This window comes from Phalangium opilio, unplaced genomic scaffold (genome assembly GCF_054372755.1).
Source record: "Phalangium opilio isolate 3A_F unplaced genomic scaffold, DU_Popi_V2 ptg000003l_1, whole genome shotgun sequence".
Lineage (NCBI taxonomy): Eukaryota > Metazoa > Arthropoda > Arachnida > Opiliones > Phalangiidae > Phalangium > Phalangium opilio.
The window spans coordinates 8,468,766-8,494,398 of record NW_028324145.1 but is presented as its reverse complement, the minus strand read 5'-3'; the positions used below and the strand labels follow the sequence as shown (position 1 = coordinate 8,494,398).

The window sequence follows — 25,633 nt, the reverse complement described above, 5'->3', positions numbered from 1 at the left end:
CAAAACAAGATTGATGGCGTCGCCTAACTGAGTTTCGTTTCAACTAAAAGCTACATTTTACAAAAACCAACACATAGAATGCAAATTATAAGCCAAATAAAGGGTAACTTGGTGGTAACATAAGTTTATAAGATATGTTCCATAAGTATAACGCTTCGTAATACTAGAGACTTAAAGCTCGAGATAATTCGAGAACGACAAGCCAGAATTGAAGTCCTACACCCGGTTACTTAATTTGCAGGACTTCCATCTTTAGTCCTATTTAGCCTGTACCAAGAAGTGATATCTAGTCTATTAGTATTCGCGCGCTATAGTCCCAGTCCCCCTTTCAATATACAGGGGGGGGGACGTAAAAGGAGGCCGGACTATTTCGCCTCTCCTCAGTCGGAAAATACGTAATTTTCGTCATTCGCGTCGAGCTGACGTGAGTTTTCGAGAGCCAATCAGATTCTGGTTGTAATTTAGAGGCGGGGATTAACTCCGGACCTACGTTTGGACTGGAGTATATAAAGCTGGAAATGTGGCGAATATATACCTTCTCCTTAATAAACCTTGGATGAGACTGTAATGGATTGGAAAAGTTCGGTACCTAAGCTCGGGACACGTGATTGCGCAATATCGTTTTTATTTCGGTCGTCGTTTAGTGCTGCCATCATGGAGAAGAATTTTAAATTTGAGAAATTATTTCACCTTGTAAATGACGTAGGTTCGGCAATTTGTCTCTAAGCCTTGAACTAAAAATCCTAACTCAGACTTAAATGTTCATCTACATCAAATTCAATAATTTCTTAGTACATACTAAATTGAATTAATATTTTATACCGTTATTAAGTTAATATCTCTTCAAACCTGAGACTGAGACAGTCTCATCCAAGTTAAAACCGTTAACACTTTACTTTTAAAAAAGATATTGTGAAAAAAACAGACGAGTTTTGAAAAAATTCTACAGTAGGTGTCTCTCAAGTCGTACGACCGAACTAAAAACCCCCAAACAGCCCCCCTTCTGTCCCGAGGTGAGGTACCCGCCGCCCGTGTTAGATGTATGCTATATTCCAATCCATTACAGTCTCATCCAAGAATAAACTAGATATCACTTCATGTCTGTACTAAGAATTTGATAAGCAGCGCCTCACCAGGCGTCGCTTTACCTCGAATCTATGACCTACCTCATTCACTTCATGACAAGTTCCAATTTGTAGCCAGTGACAAACTTATGGGACATATCTTACAAACTTTATTACATTTAAATATAATAAAACTAATTTAAAAAAATGCCAATACACAAAATAATTAGGTGGAGGGGAGATGTTACAGTGTCCCTTCAAAACTAAAACATCCATAAAATAAACCCCCAATGGTCAAACTTAATCCATCTAGCCAACTAACTAACTCCACCAAGGCTTAAAACTTAGAAATTCAATAAATAAAGACGAATCCCTTGTGACATCAAAACTATATAGAAACTTTTGCTAAAGTTAACTTTTACCTTACATAGAAAATTTTGGGTCAAAAATGAAAGGACATTTCATATTCGCTACAAAAATCAGTCAATATTTACCTGGCAAAGACACAACCGGGTGCTACTTTAGAATTTAATCTGCAGCCTACTCCTCTCTACAAACTCGCATGGGGGAGAAACTATACATTAAATTTAAACTAGGGCCTAGTATAGGAAACTTTAGAATAAACTTCAAACGGTGACGAGCGACAGAAGCGAGAAAAGGGGTAAATTTTTTCTTCTTTTTTGTAAACAGGGTGATAATTTTCTCGTCACCGCGTTGCGTTTCGGGTTCGTTTTTTACGAAAAAGGGAACGCGGAATATATATATAAGAAAAAAGAGAGAGAGAAATTATGCAAATATTTGCGAAGGGCATTATCCAGTAACTACCAATAGAAACCAATCCGTGTTTGCTTCGAATGATGAATATTTTATATGGGGATTTATAATATTACTTCTTTCTTTTTTAGAGCAAAGTAAGGTTGGTTTGTTTCGAAGCTAGGGATGGGATAGTAAAATTTAAGTGACAGGGACAAGGAAGCCATGATGATGACGATGCAAGAAAAATTTACATTCCTCTTCGCTACCTCTCTCTCTCTCTCTCTCTTCTCCGCCCCCCCCGGCCTCCATTGGAAAAATTCAACTTCCGAATTACTCTCATCAGTTTTTGTTTTGTTTTCTTTACAAAATTGCGTTCCGAATTAATACCTAAGCCTTTGCAACTTTTACAGGGTATGGTATAATTTAATTAACACTTGGCTTAAATGATTATACTAAAACATAACTAAATACTGAAGTCTAATATACATGCCCCAGACCAAGGCTTACACCATCTTATGTCAACCGAGACAATTTCAGGTAGGTGCAAAAAAAATTATCTAATATCATTAATTAAAATGAAATATCGTAAGCCTTGGGTATAGGTAACTATTTAATTAAATCCCTAAGCCTCGGTCACCGATTTAAATAAACAAAAACTACAAAATACAAATTAGATAAAACAACATTAATAAATTAAGCCTATTATGAATTTAAAGCCTAATCAAGTTACGCTTTTCAGCTAAAATGAAATTTCGTAAGCCTTGGCAATGGCATTAGGGTCAATGGTAACACGTGCAGTTAATCGCTAAGCCTCGGTAATCGATATTAAATAATCAAATTTAACTCACCACAAATGAATTAAAACTTCTAACGCGAAATAATCTTGTTAATATTAAAGTTTAAACTAATAAAAGGTTAAAAAAAGACTAAAAACCGAGGCTTAAACCCGATTTTCTAATTGCAAAATTACAGAAAAAGAAGCTCTACTTTGCCACGAGACAGTCGACCGAGTTATGAGACTAAAAAAATAAGTGAAAGAAAACAATTGAACCTTGACATTTGTGTGCCTGTACAGTGGGGAGGGGTGGGAATAAACAGCCTAGAATAACGCGATATTCGTGGTTTTGGCCTACAGTCTGTAGACACGAAGTAAAAAGATAAATCTAAATTGCCATTAAAAAGTTCGCAAACAATACCGCTTTGTCTACGACATAAATTAATTCAAAGCTATGAAATGTCTATTCAACAAAATACAATGAAGGGTAAAGCTGAAATAAATGAATGTATTCCCAGACGTGGTGTTATAGAGAACTTCGTGTTAATATTATCTAAAATAATCCCGAAATAAAATAGACAAGTCTGACCTATTTTTCTCGAAAACTTATATTGCGCTGCCAAAAGCGTGCAAGCGAATATAGTTGATGAAGTTATAAATAATGGGAAAGTTAAAATAGCGTTAAATATACATTAATTTCTGCAAAGAGCAAGGAGTAAACAGCGCAGATGTAATAAACATCCGGTATAAGCAACTCCTGATTGGTTAAATGGTTCTTATATCCAAAAACGTTAGACAGGACTTCAAAGTTACCAGTCCCCCTTTTTGAAGCCACGTATAACGTCTTTGGATGATCCACATACCCAGCAATGTTGCGTCTTAAGTAACCCAGGTGGTCAAACACCATAGAGGATATACAATAGAGGAGTAGACAGTTGTTGTATTCAGTTCTGGTTAAATTTTATGGAGCTACTTCCGGGTAGTTCTGGCACTCAGTTTATTGGTAGAGACGTGGTTACCTTTGCCTAAATATCACTCTCGGTCTCAACAGAGGATATACAGAAAAGCGGACGACACTTATCAACCAATAGGGATATGTCTTGTACAGAAGGCAATCACCCAATGCGGCAAAAACCGGAAATGAATAGTAAAAATTCATTCAGAGATATTCCCCTATGTATTGGTAAAGGCTAAAGTGTCTACTCCTCTATGATTTGGCCCCTAAACTTTAGCAAAACGGGTCTATTTCCATGTGGTTCCATATTGGTACGAACCCTGAATATGGTAAATTACCATAAAAGCGACGTAATTCTCAAACTAATAGCCCGAATAATGTAATTTGGAGCGGTGGCGCGAATACAATGGTTGGTGGGGTAACAAGAGACAGGGTTAAAGGAAATGAGACTTGGTAAGGTCCAGGAGCTGCCGACAAAATCGATTAATTGTCTTTTGGCCGATGCGATGCGATGCCTCAAAACCAAGACTGTAATTTAGCGGCGGCCCAAATGACAATAGCCGAACGTTAGAGTCTCTGGGCAAAGCTTGACACTCTCACTAGTTAGGTCATAGTCGGTCGCTAGCAGCGAAGTATAAGCGCCAAGGCTTAACTTATCAGACTCCTATCGCATTATACGAGTGACCTTTTAAAGGGATAATAGTTAATAAAATTTCCGATCGAAACTTTTATCGAATAGACCTCATTTCAAAAGGGGGCGGGGAGGAGGCCTATATCGTCTGCTAAATTTAGGGTTAAGAGGGAACATTGATTGGGTGTTGGATAGGGGCTTCAATGTTACCAGTCCACCAAAACCTCTTCGATGTACCTAAGAGGTAAAACTTTGCCTTGGATCTCGCTTTAGGCGTTTTGGGGTCAGAGAGTGCGCAGAGACGGGTATGGGTCAACCTCCTTGTATGTACTGATACTGAGGCTTACCTACCCCCGTTTCGACATCGAAGGGTCTTATTATTTGAAACAGAGTCTGGTATTTGACCACCATTTTGTTGTCCCAAGACGAAACATTGATTGGTTTGTGAACAAATTACAAAGACGTATTAAGATATGCCTTAAAAACAACTTTGGTGGGTAACGTCTCTGTTGACTGTTCACATACCGGCAGTTCCTTCTTAACCCTACATCAAGCAGACGACACTGCGCCCCTCCCCTTTTTGAAAATGGGTTGGTCTATTACTGTCAAAATTTAACGGTTAGTACTATCCCTTTACGTTTGAGGTACTTCGCGGATAGCTTTGTCCTGCACTTAACGGATGATCATGAAAATTTAACGAAAACCATCTTGGGACGGTATACGCGATGAATTATATCTAAAGAGGACTGCGACCGCTATCCATGACGCGTGGAATTTTCTCCAACGCGGGCCACTTGACCAATGATAATAGAAAAGGGTTAATTACATGATATAACGAGCTAGGTAGTAGCAGTATTATACTGAAATATTTGTTTTTGAGGACAAAGGTTCATTAAAATTAGATAACTCGGAAGATGCATGAATTGGTTACATAAGACAAGCGTACGTTATTACTTCAAATTGAGGAAACTATAGACTAGTTTAATTAATTGCGTTGCATCGCATCCAAAATTTAGGCATATACGTTGCAGATACAAATTAACAACTTAAAGGTAGAATCAAGTAGTGATATCTAGTTTATTAGGGAGAAGGTATAAATTCGCCACATTTCTATAGCTTTATCTCCAATCCAAACGTAGGTCCGGAGTTAATCCCCGCCTCTAACTTACAACCAGCATCTCATTGGATCTTAAAAACGCACCTCAGCGCGACGCGAATGACGAAAATTCCGTATTTTCCGACTGAGGAGAGGCGAAATAGCCCGGCCTCCTTTTACGTTCCCCCTTGTATTTTGAAAGGGGGACTGGGACTATGGCGCGCCAATACTTAGGCATCTTATATCTTCTCCCTAATAAACTAGATATCACTTCTTGGTAGAGTGAAAAGGAAAATAAAGTCGATTCCTTGTCCACCCAATCAAATACCCTTGAATCTACTTATCAGGCCCAATTTTCACATTTTCAAGTATTAAAAAACTACGAAACCCTTACGACAACATTCAAATTTAAACATTACCCCCATTAAATACGTTTATTTACCTTATTTAGAGTAATTATATTTCACCTATCCCATACATATTCTACTCTTAATCCCTCCTTAAACGACCACCAACACTTACTGGGTCATTTCCGGTACCACCGTAATAAGACACGACGAAAGAAAAGACCTATTTCATCTCTCCTCGCCATTCACGGATAGCTATACTCTTCTAATACTTGAACCCACCAGGGAAAAATTAACTGCAACTAGCTCCCCCAATCTCTTAATGTTGAAGAGAGAGAGCGAGAAAAAAAAAACCAAAACGAGAATGAGGAACAATCAATGTTTGCTTTCACTACCCAAGTCAAAAGATCCCCGGCAACCCATGTCAAGTACCTCCGTAAATCCCTCGAATCGTTCCCCCATCATGTTGGTCAACTCGAGAATCATGAAGACACATTCAGACTCGTTCATTTCATTTGGATCGCGTCGGTACACGTTCATTTCCCTGTTCAGACGCTCGAGCAGACGACTTAAAACGAGTCGCGTATATTATACGGTGAAGTGATTTTAATAACTTGAATCAAGACGTTTGAAGTACTAAAATAGCTCCTCATTCAAAATCACAAATACAAATACAAATACACCGCTTCAACAATCCTAAAACTTTCAATATATCGTCTGCTAAAGTGCATGGCTCACTCGATCACGCGTCAATAAAGCCCGATCGAGTGTGCTATGGCTAAGAAAAGCCGGTAACGAGGTGCGCGCACTGCCATCTCGCCACACACTATACCCGCGAAGAAAATTTCGAACTAAAACCCGCGAATCTTTACGTATAGCCATTGACACTTGTCTAATTAAGCGTGTAAAGCGACTTCACCAACAATTTAGTTTAGTCTGAGTGGGCCTTGAGAGTACCGTGTACGTTTTACCTAAAACCTGAACCTAAATGGGGGTATTGATAAAAACCCCTAAGAAGGCCGCCTAAGTACACGAGGAAGGGAAGGGGTAATTCCCCCATCTAAATAAAGACTAGTGGTGTCGGATTGGACTAACATATCACCCCTTTAACTACAAAAGGGAGATATCTATTTTTTCTCTCTATCTCTCTCTCATTCCCTTTAACTCTAGCTGCAAGGCCTAAAGCGATTTCCTCTACTTCGCCCCCCCCCATATACGTTTTGAGGGGTAAAGGAGATTCGGGGACTTGCAAGGACGAACTCAATCCCTTCCTATATTGCTAAAGAGCTCCAATAGGAACTAGCGGGGATATGTCCCCAAGTTATGTACAGGGTGTATCAAAGGAAAATGGTTGTATGAAAAGGAGTGGAACGCTGGATTGAAGAGCGAGAAAGAGAGAGACTGAGTATTTTGGACGATTGATTTTCGGTTTATGCAAGCGTTTATTTCCCTACCAAATGGTGAGCGGATATAGATAGTGCGTACCCTTAAGGGTTGCCAGTAATTTGTTATTAGAGCATCTCCTGAAGGTTTGGAACTGAATGATCACTGAATCGAAACCAGAATACTACAAGTCTTGTAGACATCAAAACCCAACCTGTCAGCTTCTACTTCAGTCTAATACAAGTACTTATTTTTCCAATATTAAACTGTTTCTAAGGTTTGAATGCTAACTCATGTGTAGGGTTGAAATGGGCGTGTTCTAGTGTTTACAGGCACAATCCTTTGCAACATAACTGGGTATTATTTAATCATATGGTATTAATACGTCACACAATACCTTCCACACACACTGGACAACGTACGACCAGATAATCTCTCAAGGAGGCATATGTTGTAACTAAAATAACAGTTAATACTCATGTGTAGGGTTGAAATGGGCGTGTTCTAGTGTTTACAGGCACAACCCTTCGCAACATAACTGGGTATGGTTTAAGCATATGCTATTAATACGTCGCACTATGCCTTCCACACACACTGGACAACGAACCACCAGATAATAAATAATCCCTCAACTAAAATACCTGTAAACACCATACACAGAGTGGATGACCAATAATTAGAGCACACCCTGTACAGGGAAGCCCTGAGTTTCCCAGGGCCACCCTTCATAAATTGTCGCGAGAGCCGAGGAACTTCCGGGTCGAGATATTGATTTGCGCGAGTAGAGAAGAGAAGAGAGAGAGAGTCAGAGCGATAGAGGAGTTGCGAACCCCCTACCACCTCCACCACCACTACTACTAATACCACCTTCTCCTGTCTCCCGCGCCCATTCTCTCTGTGTATATTCCCCGGTAGCCAGCCGAGTCCCACGTATAACCCTTATCCTCGGCTCTCCTGTACAAGGAAAGGTTTCTCCGCTCACTCGCCAATTCACGTCCAATCTTCCTTCTCCCATTCCATCCATAGTACGCCACTGAAGCTGTAGGGGGTGCTGGGAGCATCTTAACATTGCCAGTGTTTATAATAGAGGGGAAGGCAAGAAAAGGAAAGAAGAAGACGCTATATAAGACCTTTAAAGGGGACGATTCACTGAGATAAACGCTTTGAAATTGGTGTATATTTTTATACTTATATATATATATGTATTTTTCTTGCTCCTCTCCTCTATACTATACTGTAGTTCGCCAGGATTGAATTGAATTGATCTAACCTTTTCAAAGAATACTCCCGGGGTTGGGTTTCTATAATTTTTTCTATATATACAATTACAGCCATTTTTTTTCTCAAAATTAAAACGCAGGACTTCAACATTTCGCCCTTAGAAATACATTCAACGGGGATGCATACAGCTAACCGGAATCATTGCGAAGTTAGCCATTTTCTCAACGTATCTAGGCGAATTTTGTGTGGAGAGCTTTAAACTATCGATTATTTATGATGAATTTTACCTAGCAAATGATCGATCTTTGCTGCACGTTCGCCTAGGAACTCGAGTTGATACGAACCAATTAAAATCAGAAATTCAGAATTATGATGCGTGATGGATAGTAAGTTCTCAAACAAGACTAACAAAACACGTATATTAAGTAACGTTGGGAGATATGGGTTTGCGCAATAATTCCAATTAGCTATATGTATTCCCTCGCTTTCAATAATAATATCTTCCCATCTTTTCCCGGCAACGTTTAAATACCTAACTAAAGCCGCATTTACACGAGACACTTTGGAACCGTTTTCAACCGTTTTGGAAAGGCCTAACCCTATTTGAAAAATAATATTTGAATTTTCTCGTGAAAGATCTCTGGTTTTAACAGCGTAATATTCATTTTTGTACATTCCACAACGGTTTAAAACGGTTTCAAAGTGTCTCGTGTAAACGCGGCTTAACATCATTAAAAATCGAGAAAAGCTTTCTGTTTTAAATCTCGCCCCATACCATTTCAATATTCATTCTGGAATTGAATAAAATTCATAAATACATTCCGAATTTTTCTCCTTATTCTTTTAAAATATAGGTCTATAGTCCAGCTATATATAAGAAAGAAAGATAACGTTTAGGAAGAGATATAGGCGACGGCGGCGCTTTTTCGTTTTCAACCATTCTGGTTTCCAAGCTTTTCTACGAAATATATAAGTTCAGTTTCTTATCATTGAAGAAATAAACCTGCCTCACCGTGAAATAGATATACGAATATAAATATAGTATAACGGTATCAGGTGGGCCATTTTTACGAGATTCTATTTTAAGAAAACCCAAAGGGTTATCTTAATCTTTTTTATGCCGGGCCTAAATGTTACCGTAACTTCTTAAGTCGCGTCTCAGTTCAAATAGGATAGAGTTACTATGAAATACTCAGATTCAAATTACCTATTACAAGTTTTCTCTGACAATTTAAAGTGATTTTCCATGACCTTTTAGGCCAAACTTGTCAGTGTGGATATTTATAAAATTATAATTTGTTATGTTCTAAAACATATTTAGTGCAATGCGTCCCATTATACCATTTCCCTCAGAAATTTAATTTTGGCCTATTTTCAAACTCCCTGCCTTATCCTGATCATTTTGGCCTATTTTTAAACTGAGTAACTTTCCCCTGATAACTCCGGCCTATTTTTAAACTCCCTGACTTCTCCAATGATAATTTTGGCCTATTTCTAATCTCTCTGACTTTACCCCTGACAATTTTGGTCTATTTCTAAACCCATTGACTTTTCCCTGACAATTTTGGCCTATTTCTAAACCCCCTAACTCTCCCTGACAATTTTGGTCTATTTCTAAACCCCCTGACTCTCCTCTGACAATTTTGCCCTATTTTCAATCTTCCTGACTTTTTCCCTAATCACATTAAAATTCTCTAACACAACCCCTTGTTTCATTTTGCCGTATTATTTTTGAATTCCCTAACCTGTATAACAACCCTGTAGGGACGAAGCAAAACAAGCTTTTAAAACATTTCCAACCCCTTCTGACAATCATTAAAAGCATCCTTAATGGATGACCCCCCCACAACAAAACCACTCACTAGTCACTCCTACACTACAAAGATACGAAGCGGAGAGTTTGGATCGAAGCGTTACCATTCAACGGCAGAGCGAGAGAGAGAAGGCTTGCTATGTTATAGGTTACAGCTATAGCGAATCGTAACTCTCTTATTGACAGAGAGGAGAATCGGAGAGAAGCGCCGAGCGGAGCAGAGAAGCTGATCTCAAACTCTCTCTCTCTCTCCATCGAGCAACATCCCACTCTCCATCCGAACCAACCAGAGAGACAAGAGTGGAGAAAGCGCGGAAATATGTATACTACTATAGGCCTTGGCTATAACCCAAGACTAACTATAATCGTACGTACCAACCATGCAGGAAAGAGTTTGACTTTATACAGGGTGTATCGCAAGTTTATAAGATACGTTCCATAAGTATGACCTACCTACTTTCCACCAAAATGGCGGAAAACTTCAGAGTGAAAGGCTAGTGGGGGAAGGCTCCTGATTGGCTAAGTGAGGGTCTGACGCTTAATAGGGGAGATTTTCACCCCTTTGCCCACTCCCTATACTTCGCAATGCTAGAGAATTACAGCTCGAGCAAGTTCGAGAGAGAACGACAAGGAATTGAAGTCCCATACTCGGTGGTTAATTTTGCAGGACTTCCATCTTCCTATTAAGTCCGTAGTAAGCCTTTGACAGCGCCTGAGCACCAGGCGTCGCTTTACCTCGAATCTATGACCTACCTAGGTCACTTCATGACAAGCTCCAGTTTGTAACCAGTGACAAACTTATGGAGCATATCTTACCAACTTATGGTAGTACAGTTAGTTGTATGGGAAATCAATTTTGAGACTTCCGTGACATTTTGAACTAAGAGCCACGGTTTACTAGTTATAATTGTACAGTGTTTTACAGATGACCCCTTAATTAAATTAGCAATCATTTTCTGTTCAGTTTCTTGCTTAAATTTAAGGGGGCACCCATAAAACATTCCAATCATAACTCGTTTAGGGCAAAATCGTTCATAGAAGTTACATTTCCGACACAAAATCGCAGTACACTATATACTTCGATCCTACCACCTTTTACAAAGCACACCCTGTACAGCCAGGGCCATCGAACTTACAGGGTTCTAGGGATGAAACGACACCGCCCTGAATCCCTGATCCCATATGCTACGTGTATAAGTCCTATAGCTTTTCTCCATCTTTGATTCCGTTCATGGTTAAATGATGAATAGAGGTAAACGCAGAGACGGTTAAATTAGGCTTTGAAAATCACGTATTCTTGCCTTTAACATCATTACCGCGGTTCTCGTGAACGATATATCACCTCCTATATTTTATACCAGTAGAATTAAGGCTTTCGACTAAAACCTAAGGGGGGTCTGACACTATCCTAAACAAAACGACACAGTTACGACGTTGTCTTCCTGATTTAGAAAAGGCATTGCATTCGCCATACTCTATGGAATTGGAACCAAGGGACTATAATAAAAGAATAATGTAAAGCTTCTATTATTAGGACTTTCCAAGATGGAGCCGCAAACAGGCAAACACAGTTATGACGTCAAAATCAAGTCCTGGACTTAAAATTACACTTGAATTTTTTTAATTTCATAATTTACCAGGACGTTAATTTAAACCCAAAATTCAATTTTCCTGATAAGTTTATTATTATAGCATTCAAAATAAATCGAAACGGAAGGGGGCGCGAAGTATCCAACCACTCGGTTTATGTCGAGGAAACCGGGGATAGATATCGTTATACACAGATAGTCATCTTATAGCCTTCCGATTTGATGCCAGCATGGGAATTAACACAGGGTTTTCTATACGCCGTGACAACGTCACTTGTCAGTGATAAGAAAAGGGGGAGGGGGCGTTTGAACATCCTTATAGGCTTTTCCGTTCACACTATGCCTTGGCCAGATTAGACTTTGATAAAATTACCTAATACTTATATAGAATTATTATACCCATAGACTATTTTAATATTAAGACCGTGCTATCTAATTCCCCGACTCTTAAGGTGCGTTTTCAAAGGCGCGTGTTGAGGGTAAAAATCGAGCGGGTGCGAGAAAAAATTAAAAATTCTCGCACCCGCTCCAAGAGCAACCGTTTTCATTAAAGCGATATTTTTTGCGGGTGCGAGTAAAAACCGCGAGCGGGGAAAAAATCGCTACCCGCTCCGATCAGATTCAATTAGATATTCTCGCTAAGCGTTTTTCTTTCTCGCTTAATGTTTGTGATGTCATATTTTTCGTAGCCAATAGGAGCGTCGAAAACTTTGGCGCGTGTTTTAAGTGCAGCGCGAGACTTAAAAGTCTACGTTTTAAGCCTAATTATTCCGAGTTTTAAAAGTGAATATAAAAATGGGTAAACAATTAATTATATGACTAATTCGAGCTGAGAATAAAGGAGTTTTAGATGAAAAGAAAGAAAAATTGATTGATTTAGTTAGAAAAAAGAGACATTATAAGGAGCTTATGGACACACAGATTTAAAGAGAATAAATGGATGGATGTAGCGACGAAAATGGAGATGAATAGTACGTTTTTTTTGTGATATAGGTGTTTTTCTTCAGCTAAAATGTTTATTATTTAGAAAACGAATGTGAAACATTTACTGAAAAATTAGGCTTAACGATCTCTCTGTGCACGTTTATCGCGCACATGAAAACGGTTGGCAAAAAAGTATCGCTAGCGCAAGCGATAGCGAGAAAAAGAAAATTTCTTGGCGAGAAAAAAAAATCGCGCGGTCCGCTTCTCGCTAAAAAATACCCTCAACACGCGCCTTTGAAAACCCCCCTTAAGGTTAAGGAGAGTTAAAATTATAGATAGGCTTGCATTAAGGCGTAGGAGAATCCTGGCAAGGACAAGCCTCTTTAGTAATTTCACCTCAACTGTCGACAACGTTGTCAGAACGTGATTTGGGAAGGGGTGGGGGGAGTACGTGAGAGAGAGAGAGAGAGAGAGAGAGAGAGAGAGAGAGAGAGAGAGTGGGTGGGGAGGAAGGAAAGGTTTAATAAAGGCGGATGTAAAATTGACGATTAAAAAGTTTCAAAAGTTCAGACACTTTAAAATGTATAAAATGAAAGTTACAAACATATAAATGGCACTACTATACTTCCCAGTAATTTTGCACATTCTCTAATTAAGTTTTAAAGTCTGTACAAGTGACAGGAGTCTATACATATACATACATAAAACTAAAATCTGACTTAGAAGCATCAAAAGCGTGTCGTCTCATGTTCCGACAAGGCTTAGTTTGTATCTATTTAATCAAGAATACATACAGCTACTTGGAATCATTGTGTAGTTAGCCTAGACAATATCTCAACGTATATCTAGGCGGATTTTGTTCATGGGAAGAGCTAGAGACTAATTATAAGGTATGACGAATTTTACCTTACGAATAATCAATCACACCTAAGACCATTAAACACTGTGTTTAATGGTCTTAGATCACACCTTCTGCCCTCACGTTGCAATCAACCAATGAAATCGCATTTAGAGAGACGTCAGAACAATGAGGCGCGAGGAATAGTCTGAAACTACGAACTTTCTCGTGACGTCACACTGTCCTATCTCTTACTTCGGTGTTGGAAACCATATTGGAAGTCGTCATGCAGCTCAGGCCATACAATATAAACTACCAATATTGACGTAACGTCCCCGTAGCTCCTAACCTCTCAGTAAGTAATTTCTCAAGCCCGGCCCACAAAACCCGCATAAAAAATAACAAGGGATTTATAGCGCAGCCGCAATATTTCCTATTATCTTTATGCATTCCCAAAAAAATATACAAACTACGGGAGAGATTGGATTGGAAGAGGATATAATAAAGAGAAAGAAAGCCTGGAGAAAAAATGACCCCCTAGAGATGGGCCCGAAAGGAAAGAATAAAAAAAGAAAGAAAAAAAAAAGACCAACTAGCCTAGCTCTTCCCGCTTATCGAATGTAATACATCTCCTGGTTGGTACATATACCCCGAAGGGACCAAAGGCGGGCATAAAAAGATGTTAAACATTGTCCCGGGTAAACGTGGTAACAACCTCTCTTACTCATTTTAAATTAATACACGCAAGCGGGAGGCCGAATTTGTTAAACTATAGAAAGGGTTGCTTGCTTTTGCTTTGCTTATATTCAAAGTTAAAAGCTGAAGAAAAAAACATTTTTAGACCTAACGACCCATTTCTGAAAGTGCAATGCATTGATGTAAATTTTGTTAGGTAAATTACCCTTATCTACGTCAGCAGGAAATAGAATGTATACAGCTATTAAGAATAATTGTGCAGTCATATATTCCATGTTAATTTCTCTATGGGGGGGGGGGGTTGTGGGCCGGGCTTGAGTAATATACGTCACAAGTCATAATTATGACGTCTTTCTAACTGCAATTTTAATTGGTTGGTAGCAACATAGAGTATATTCAATAGAGGAGTAGACAGTAGTTGTTTACAGTTCTGGTTAAATTTTAAGGAGCTACTTCCGGGTAGTTCTGGCACTAGTTCTGGTTTCTTGGTAGACACGTGGTTACCTTTGTCTCCATAGAGGATATAAGTAAATAACGACATTTTTCAACCAATAATAATAGGTCTTGTACAGAAGGCAATCACCCAATGGGAACAAACCGGAAATATAGTAAATATAGTAAAATTTTGGAGAGATCTTCCCTTATATATTGGTAAAGGCTAAAGTGTCTACTCCTCTAATGTATATCCTCTATGGTAAGCAAGATTACGTCCCAAAGTTAAATTGAAAACATTTCACGATGAATTTTAGGCTGTTTAAAATATAACCCATTCAGTTCAAAATAGTTAGCTATTTACAAAATCTTACACGATTCAAAATATACAATTTATAAACGTTTGAGACAAGGCCCAGATGCACCCCCAATCTTTCTCGTAAAGAAAAAAACAAACTTAAACCCAAAAAGATAATAAACTGTATCTAAATATACACATTTTCTCCATCTCTCTCTAGCTTTTCCACAGTTCCGAGAAATCGGTATGAAATGATTTTAGTCAGAACTTCAAACGGGAAGGCAAAACCGGAAGGGAAAAAAACTTCAAAAGACAGAGAGAGGGAGAGAGAGGATAAAAAGAGTTCAAAATAAAAAACTTTCCTAAAAGAGTGAACTTGATAACAATGGTAAAAAAGGGTATCTTTAAGCCATTAGAGTCTCTAAGATCAATTTGAGTAACAACTGCCTCTCTAGGTTACCTGTCAGAGAGTAACAAGGACGTAGGAGGTAACGCCCCGCCTTTAATTACAGTGCCAAGAGACACGAGTGACACTTATATTAGGTTCACTGCACCCACGCATTTATCGGTAACATTTTTTTTAAGATAAAAATGCACCACAATCAAAGAGAGGAACTATAAGCAATATCTGTCAATGTCACAGGCGCCTTAATCTATGGTCCATTCTGAGCAAGAAAAAAAAATAAGGGCAGGGTTGAGATGTCCGATCGCTTTGGCTTCTTCGGACCATTACGGAAGTAGTTGGACATAAACGGAAGTTGATTATTTAGAAGTAATACCTTTTAATTGTTACCATAAAGATATGTTATATAAGTTTGTCACTGGTTAAAAACTGGAGCTTGTCGTCATGAAGTGACGTGGGTCATAGATTCGAGGTAAAGCGACGTTTGGTAAGGCGCTGTGAAAGGTTTAGTAATGCAGACTAAATAGGAGAAGATGGAAGTCCTGCAAAATTAACCACCGAGTGTATGACTTCAATTCTCGCTTCCGTCGTTCTGTTAGAACTAGATCTCAATAAGTCTCTAGCATTACGAAGCATGGGTAGGGTCATACTCATGGAACATATCTTATAAACTTATGTTGTTACTGAATGATGGGGAAGGGACTTTTCACCAAAATATATATTCCGATCGAACTGAACCCTTCTAAGCCTGTGGCTCGTGGGTCCTGTTGCAATGCATAGAGGGGTGTTGGCTAGCCCCTATGCCACAGCTAACCATACAGCGCCCTATAATTCCACACTTTTTGGAAGGTTTCCTTTTACTTCTAATAATCTACTTCAAACACGCAGAAGAAAAATAATGTGGCCTAAAATCGATAGCTACGTCTAAAATAATGGACTTTTCTTCTTAAAAAACGTTATATAAGTCCCAGTAGAATCGAACACAGAGAGAGATTGAGAGCCGCAAACCCCATATCGGGTTTCCTGAGCATATACCACCCTTTTATCCCATAATGCTTTCACGTTTTGGACGTTAAAAAACGAAGAGTGAACTCGGAAGAAGCATATATATAGTAGCCCACCAAAAAAGGCTTAGCGCTTTGCCAGCCATAAAACAAGGCGGCTAAAATCTAAGGGTACCCATGCAGGGGTTCGATTGCACGCTATAGAGTCTAACTCCTCTACTCATATGTCAATGTACACACACACACAGAACGACGGAGCGACAGAAATTATATGGGTCAACCAGTTTGTACATCTGACAGATATCGGTTCTATACTACACTGACCAATTAATGGCATGAAAGGGTTCAAACAACTTCTGGAAAGAAAAACGGTTTCCCAGAGGTTTTCTTCCCCCATATATTTTTCCCTGAATTTAAAGGTAAAAGGTCACCTTTTTTTTGGAGAAATAACGCAGGGTTCGGACGAAAATTTTATATTGAAAATCCCTAACTTTTAGAGCTTATCATTGACCAAATTTTGCCACCAATATCCCTGGGGAAAATTTAAGGTGGTGCCCACTTTTTCACACCTGGACCATATTTCAAGCATGGTTTCATATACCCTGACATTTCCCTGACTTTTTAGGGATTTGACTTTCTTCCCTAATTTTCCGAATCCCTGACTTGTCCAGGATATGTACGAACCCTGAATAACTACGGAAGTGGCTATTTAGTTGAAGAAAACAAATGTCCCTATATACTTTCCCTGAAAATTATAAATGGACCACTCAATAAATTTAGTCTCTGCACCATTGAAATTGAACCAATTATCCCTAACACACTTTACAGCATAGCCTGGCAAAGAAAAAGACCAACGCAACCCAGCCTACAACTTCATATCCTGAATTATAAATTATAAATAAAAGTATTTCGATAAAATGCCACCCTGAGTACACGCAATACGTCAAAAAGATCAACCATACCTTAAAGCAAACGGTATACTGATACTACTGAAGTGGCAAGATTCCGTTCCCAAGGTAAAAAGATTTGGTTAATTCAGATTTTGGCTCGATTCCAGCTGTAACTATATTAACTCTATATTCCCCAAACGATACCTGTATAACTAAACGAAACTAGTACGTACACCTATAGCTTTCACGAAAATTTCAATATGAATAATTCGGTTTTGGTTTAGTATATAAAACTATTCCATTTTTCCCAGGTTTATCATCACATCAGAAGTTGATTAAATTGAAGTTTTAAACCAATATTTCATAAAAACATTTCATACTCTATAGATAGTGTGCATGCACTAAATGAGGCTAGAGATATTTCCTCCACCATTTCTTAATTTTATAGTAACTTCACTTTTAATCAACTTCTGTCGAAAATTTAGGTTACAGCTCGAGCCTAAAACGAAAGTAGCTCACAAGTGTGTAGTGGTCAAATTTGGTTTTGTGTTCAAATATTTTGGGCCTAATTATAATTTTGTAATAATAACTCAATCAGGGACTTTTGACTTACAAATTAGGACAGATAATTAAATACCACTACAGTTGGAAGCGGTAGAGGATTGTGCGTAGGGTTCGAAATCAAAAGCTCGCGAGTTTTATTGGGATTCGCATACCATAAAAAAACCCCCACTTAATAAAGCCCCTCACTAAAATCTTCAATATTGATGAATTTAGATTCTAATATAATTTCTATTTAACCCAGATAAACCCAATAAAACTCAGAAAAAAACTACAATAAAACCCAGAAAACTGTGGGTAAGAGGTGAAAAAGGGGGTTATTCCATTTATCTTTTAAATAGGCTGTAAAGTGAGCGAGTGCAATAAGGTTCAAGTTCGTACGAAACGAAGGAACATGGAACGTATATGAGGAACCCATCCTTCCTGTTTCCTTAACAAAAATCGTTTCCCTTTTTAACTTTTAAGCGGAGAGGAGGGAGGCCCTCTCTTGCTGTTACGTTCCCTGCCACAAACTACAGAGAGTTCATGACCTTTGATTCCTATGGCTCATGGATGCACTGATGATACCTTCCCAAAATATGTTACAAGCAACGAACATTACGTTACATTAAGTTCAAATAAGGTTAACTATGAGTACGAATTCATAGAGAGTCCAGAAACAAAAGGCTTATTATTTAAATCCAAAAGGGGGGTCAAAGTTTACGAAGTTTATTATGATTAACGGTAATAATATGACATTGGCGGCTGCGATTTAATATAATTAACATCTCTCCAATTGTCAAAAGGATTTCGTAGATATATTGTAAAATAAGTTGATAAGACACGTTCCTTAAGTATGACACTTCGTAATGCTAGAAACTTACAGTTCGAGCTAGTTTGAGTACGACAAGCCAGAATTGAAGTCCTACACTCGGTTGTTAATTTTGCAGGACTTCCACCTTCCTATTTAGTCTGTACTAAGCCTTTGGCATGCAGCGCCTCATTCACCAGGCGTCGCTTTACCTCGAACCTATGACCTACCTCCCTCACCCCAGTTTCTAAGTTACCAGTGACAAACTTATGGAAGGAACATATCTTATGAACTTATGATTGTAATAATAAATGGGGACTTTTATATAGACATACTTCAAAACTAGCAGCAGACCACCTTTCAAGTGCTACCGTCTCTCTCCTGGGCAAACGGGGGACACCGTGGGCCGTGCACCTGCAAATTATGGACACAGAATTTGGCCGCGTAACTCGACCAGAGAGAGAGAGAGAGAGATTGCGAGAACTGTACATAGAAAATTGCTTCCTGGATGACCGAAAGCTACGCATGCAAATGTCGTTTAATTAATGATTTTGGGAAGCGCTCGCGAGCCTCTTGTGTAACTAAAAGGCGGGAATAAAAATCAATTTCCCATGAATAATGAACACATTTCGCTCCCTTAATGACTATAATATCAAATAATGCAATCTCAATTTTGCTACTGAGAACCACACCTGACCAAGAAGTGATATCTAATTTATTAGGGAGAAGGTATAAGATGTCTAAGTATTCGCGCGCCATAGTCCCAGTCCCCCTTTCAAAATACAAGGGGGACGTAAAAGGAGGCCGGGCTATTTCGCCCCTCCTCAGACAGAAAATACGGAATTTTCGTCATTCGCGTCGCGCTGACGTGAGTTTTCAAAAACCAATGAGATGCTGGTTATAATTTAGAGGCGGGGATTAACTCCGGACCTACGTTTGGACTGGAGATAAAGCTGGAAATGTGGCGCGAATTTATACCTTCTCCCTAATAAACTAGTCATCGCTTCTTGACCTGACAAAATATATTTAAAATAAATTTTGAAATTAAGCTTCAAAATTCATAGGGGAATTGTATAAATTCAACGCGTTCCTACGTCTAATTGCACTGGAATAAGGATAGAAATAAGAGATTTTGGCTTTGATAATGGTGCCAGGTGATACACGCAAGTTGGGATCACTATTCCAATAGGAAAATAATATACCTACATTTTAAGATTTATTAATATAATATAAACAATCAGGCAATTGTTATAAAGTCATTCAATTAATACTGTGACGGCACTATTAATTTTTACGTTTATGTAAGAGATAATATAACGTATACAAGGTAGAAAGGTGCTATTACTCTAGTCTATTTATCAAATTCTGTATGCCCTGGGTTTATATTATAAAGTCATTTATGTTAGACGATGAGAAGCTAGCTGAATTCATTAATTTTTCTAAGAAATTTAAGTGTTTATCACACCTTGATTTAGCGTTATAATAATATCAACAAAGTGGGCTAACTAATTCCTCTCTATTTTTATTACAATTCACATTAAAGTCTTAAATATTTTATTTAATTTAATTTAAACTATCTTAACTACTACAAGGTAGTTATCCAGGTGTATGTTGATATTAACGAACAAATAACAAATTAAGTCCAAGGCTTAAAGTTTCGAATCCTCAATTTCAAATTAGGCTTAGGCTTAACCTCCACGAGTAATTTCTCATAATCCCGGGTCAAATTATCTCGATTCTAATTGGTTTGTGGCAATCCTCTCACTCGGGAGACGCCGGGAACGATCTCCTCATTAGCCTAAAACCACCTCAAATGCTACCGGAATAAAAAAGGTTTAAAAAAAATCGATAAAAATCGATTTTCAAGTTTCTTCAACTTCTTGGCCATCATCGCGGAAGTCAACTAGACTAAAAATTTCATTCCGTGTTTGTTTATATAGCGTGCGAAGCAACAAGCTCTTCTTAAACCTAAAACAGATGAGGAAGGAAGGCAAAGGAGCTGCTAGCTATGATTCAGTTTTTGCCTTATTTCTAAAAATAAATATTAAAAGTTTTAAAGATACTACACAAGGCAGGCGCCGCTGCCTTTCTTTCTTTCTTCTTAAGGCTTAGTAAGGTTATCTTAAGGCTTTATAAAAGTGCAGCGTTAGAGAAGGAGAAGGAGGACTTGAAGAAGTTGGATCAATATAAGAAGAAAGAGGATCTACTTCTTTAAAGAGCTAAGGGAACTGACAAATCATAGTACAAGTTTTTCATTTTTGCACATTACATTACATCCACTTTCTACTAAAGTAAAAACCGAGGTTTCTTTTCATTTCAAATCATATTTTACGGGTTATGAAAACCTTACAGCCTTAGAAACATATTTCTTTATCCAAAATTTTGGGCGAAAGAAGGTCATAAAATGAAGTATAACGGCCTATAGGTCTATATCTAAAAAAGTTCTGACTGGCTGACTGATTTGTATCAATGCCTATCTAGCCCAAATCGCTTTACCTAGAAAAGCTGTCACTGGATACTTAAAGCTTGTCATTTAGTGAATGAGGTAGGTCATAGATTCGAGGTAAAGCGACGCCTGGTGAGGCGCTATCAAAGGCTTAGTACAGACTAAATAGTACCTAGATGAGAGTCTGCAAAATTAACCGAGTGTACTAGTTAATCAATTCTCGCTTGAACTACCTCTCATTAAGTCTCTTGATAGCATTAGGAAGTATAGGTAGTGTCATAATTATGGAAAATATCTTATAAACTTATGGTATTAAGTATAAGGATTAAATGGACCAGCTTTTAATTGAATATTTTAAAATGGTGAGCAAAAATTTAGGCAACTTTACAAATACAAAAGATCCATTTGAAAAACTATAGTTCAACAAACACGACTAGCTATGTAAAGTACAAAAGATCCATTTGAAAAACTAACACGACTAGCTACGGCAGTTTAGTGAAGATTTCGACATCATTTACTTCAACTTATAGCTTTCTTGGTTTTGATGGGGGGGGGGGTGTTGAAAAAAGAAAAGGTATTTATCACCATAGAGGCTTATTTTACTAAAACTAAATATATATATAATATATAAAGAAAAAATATATGTCTCCTATTTTCTCTTTGCAGCATTTTTGACATGAAAACTGTCAGCAAAGTAAAATAAAAATGTCTACATTTTTTTTTAAAAAAAAAATAAAAAAAATTCTAGATAGGGTTTTCGTTTTCGGATGGCTTAAAAAAAAGAGATTTTTTTTCCTACAAAAATTTTTTTGAATGGGATTATGAAATACGTCTTATTTCTCGCAAGTTTTTATTTTGACGTTAAAATAAAGGACTGTCCTACTTTTTAGTCAGATCTTTTTTTTTTTGACACAAAAAATAAAGTGTCCCGAAATTCAACCAAAATTTTAGGCGCTTTGGGAATAGATTAAAAAAAAAAAAAAGGTTTTTGCAAAGAACAGCTTGGGGGTCTTTTTGATATAAAAACAGAACCGAAGAAAATATGCAGTAAAAATAACTCGTAAAGGCATAAATTATGTTAAAATTATAATATAATTTACTAAAAAAATTCGTATTTAACTTCAGGCTTAAATAAACAGCAAAAAAAAAAAAACATTGGTTTATTTTAAAAAACAGAGGTAGTTTGACATTTTATCCCCTAAAGTTTATTTTTTTTGGTAAAATAACGGTACCGCCTGTAAAACCCGCATAGCACCGGTGCATTGCGGGCTAATGAACGTCTCAGGGGTACCTACATCTACCATATTTTCATATATTAAAAATAAAATCAAACTCATCATATTTGGTGATAGAGAAAAAATAACAAAACTCTAGGTCTACGTCATATTTCATCCAAAAAAAAAAAATAGAAAAATATTTCAAGGCTCTGTTGCCGGTAAAGCTGTCAAAAATTTCTTCAGAAAATATCTTTACGTAGCCTAAGTGAGGAAGCTATTTCAGAGAAGCTAGGCTATATTCGCGTTTCACACACGACACGAGGGTGACAGGGTCTTAAGAATCTGGATGCTGAAGAGAACACAGAGAGGAGAGAGAGAAAGAGAAGAAGATGGAGGAAAGATTCTATCATCCTAATTCACCCGGAGTATGCAACGAACATAACCCTAAAAACCCTACTTTATCTCAATATTGAATAGTTAAACGTAACATTTTTTTAACTTAAGGAAGGCATATTATAGTTGAAAATTTTACAACACCTATAAACTTTTATAAAGGCTCGTTTAGTTTTTTGCGGGATTTTCTACAAGAAGATTCGGGCTTTAAAATTTTGTGGATAGCGGTTTGGCATCTAGGCAAAAATATAATCTACTCGAAAGTGAAAACTAAGAGGCTTTATTTGGGAGAAAGGTTTAACAGCACACCAAGAAGTCATATCTAGTTTACTAGGGAGAAGGTATAAATTCGTCACATTTCTAGCTTTATCTCCAGTCCAAACGTTGGTCCGGAGTTAATCCTGGCCTCTAAATTACAACCAGCATCTCATTGATTCTTGAAAAATCACGTCAGCGCGACGCGAATGACGAAAATTACTCTGTATTTTCCGACTGAGAAGAGGCGAAATAGCCCGGCCTCCTTTTACGTCCCCCCTTGTATTTTGAAAGGGGGACTAAGACTATGGCGCGCGAATACTTAGGTATCTTAAATCTTCTCCCTAGTAAACTAGATATCACTTCTTGAGCACACACACTCTCTCTCTCCTGAGGAGTACAACCGTGAATATTTTTTTTATCAACCTCTCCCCTATATAGACCCCTCGTACGTTTTCTACTTTGGTAATGTAATGTTACCATCCATGCTCAAGGCTGCCAGCCACACCCGTGCAGAAAGAGAGAGAGAGAGAGAGAGAGAGAGAGAGAGAGAGAGAGAGAGAGAGAGAGAGAGAGAGAGAGAGAGAGAGAGAGAGAGAGAGAGAGAGAGAGAGAGAGAGAGAGAGAGAGAGAGAGAGAGAGAGAGAGAGAGAGAGAGAGAGAGAGAGAGAGAGAGAGAGAGAGAGAGAGAGAGAGAGAGAGAGAGAGAGAGAGAGAGAGAGAGAGAGAGAGAGAGAGAGAGAGGGGGAACGGGAGTGAGTTATTTTTGGAGGGAGGAAAAAGGCGCGTGGTGAGCCAGAGAATCAGCTGCTACGACCATAGCTCACGAGGTGTATAGAGAAAGAGAAGAGGGGAATATCTCTAGGCCTATTATACCTTTCTTTAGCCTCATTCGCGAACCGGCCCCGGTCTCCCGGTTGAAAGATGAATAAAAAGGGGTTAGAGGGTCGTGAAGGTCATTTGTTGGCCCCATTACTATATTTGGAGAGTGTGTGTGTCTACTATTGTCTGTCCGTTATTGGGGGACTCTTTACGACGAGAGAAGTCACAGGGAATAAAAGGGTTTAAATACAAAATGGGGATTAGTATTCTTTTTGGGGGGCGGGGGATGCGGTTAGAAGTAACAGTAAATTTGCATTACCTGATAAGGTAGTATGACATTGCTATCCCTGCCGTCGTCCATGCCAGAGAGGTCGAATGTGGGGTTGAGTCCGGCGGGGAAGGGTTTTCCGACGGGTAAGGAGGCGCTTCTGCGGAACTTGGACGGCGAGATGACCATAGTGTGCTGTCCCAAGGCGGGTCCCGAAGCCCCAGGGGTGGTGGCCCCGGTTTTCTTCAAGGGCGAGATGGGGTTCAAGGCGTTTGGCACGGAACGCTTCTGGTTCGAGAGGTTAACCGCCGTGTTCCAAGGGTTGAGAGCGTTAGCTTGCGGTGGCGGTGGTCCTTGAGGAGGAGGGGGCCCCGCCGACCACGTCGCCTGTTGAGGAGTGTTCCAGTTGGAGTACGTTTTAAAGAGACTAGATTGCTGCTGCATCTGAGATTGATGCCTGGACTGGGCGGCGAAATTATGGGCGCCCGTGATGGCCCGTCGCTGAGAAACCGAGTTTGGGTGCTGCGAAACGCCCAACTGGGGGCCCAAGCTAGCGCTGAAAACGGGACTGACGTTGGGCGGGCTGGTGGGAAAGTTCTGAAAAGTCAGGGTCCCGTTGACGGTGGCCGGAATCCCTTGCGCGAAAGTATCGTCGGCAGCCACGGTGGACCAGAAGCTAGGAGACGAGGTGGGAGGGGGCGCCACCCCCGACACAGCTGACGAAGGAGGCTCTCCGAAGCCCAGCTGAAGAGGCGAGGGCGCCGAAGAAGCGTTCGAAGAAGAGTCCATGCCCGATTTTTCTCGCCTCCCTGTCCTTGGGATCCGTTACAAACGCCGTTCGCGGAAGGGGTCCCGTTATTGGCTTCTTCCGGGTTGCCCTCCATGCTCTGGTTCGAGTCGCGGGAGGCGCGCGTCGGCGAGGCCGCGCTCTGATGTTGTTGGCTCGGCTGGGGCCCCGTCGAGGAACCTTGATTTTGGGGCTTCCCCTGCGCTTTGCCGTCGAGGGGTTGAAGCTCGTCTTGCATGGTACGCGCCCCCGAGACGGCCACCGCCGTCGAAGCCGTCTCCGGAGGGAAGAATAAAGAAGAACCGGAGCTCGGATTCTGCTGAAACTCCACCGGGGAAAGCGCTCTGACGTTAGCCGTGACTCCGAAGTTATATTCCCCCATTAAGGCGGGCGGGCGAGTGGCGCGAATGTTCGCGGGAGTTTTCCCTCAGTCTATCCCTTGGACAGCAGCCGCCTTTTCCCAAATACGATTATCTAACCTCTCTCTTACGTCGCCGCTCTCGAGCGAAAATGCGGCGTACTTTCCTGGCGGGGGAAGGCCGCCTCTCCTAGCCGGATGCCGAGTTAGGTCCGCGTTAGATACGCAGTGCAGCACCGTCGGCCGAGTCCGTCGATAAATTTTTCTTTGCCGAAAAGAGCAGCGACATCTAGGCAAACCTTCCGAGGCTCTACGCTTTCGTTTTTTCAACTCGAATAAAAATTGCACGATGCACTAAATAAATTAATTAATTAACTAGAACTAACACGCTCGTATATTCCGACGCATACGACGATAAAACTCAAAATACACTCCGTACACTACACTAGGCCTACGGGTACGGGCCCGGGGAGAGCTAACCGCTAAGCCTGTCAAAAATAACGGCGTCTCTAAGCCTCGGTCAACTTTTATAAACACTGTTCGTGATACGCTTACCACAACTATTCCCGACGTTTTCTCGCCATAAACGTCTGAAAAATTTATTAAAATACTCGTTAGAAA

General features: G+C 39.4%; 1 protein-coding gene across 2 annotated transcripts in view; it reads right to left on the bottom strand.

Annotated features, from left to right (window-relative positions):
• orb2 (cytoplasmic polyadenylation element-binding protein orb2) overlaps positions 1 to 25,633 on the bottom strand; it is a 117,760-nt gene that overhangs the window by 92,003 nt on the left and 124 nt on the right. For both annotated transcript variants that reach the window (XM_089840265.1, XM_089840271.1), the window contains exon 2: positions 23,919 to 25,602. In XM_089840265.1, the coding sequence (XP_089696391.1) occupies positions 23,919 to 24,656 (738 nt within the window). In that variant the 5' untranslated portion in view covers positions 24,657 to 25,602. The remainder of the gene's footprint in view (positions 1 to 23,918; positions 25,603 to 25,633) is intronic.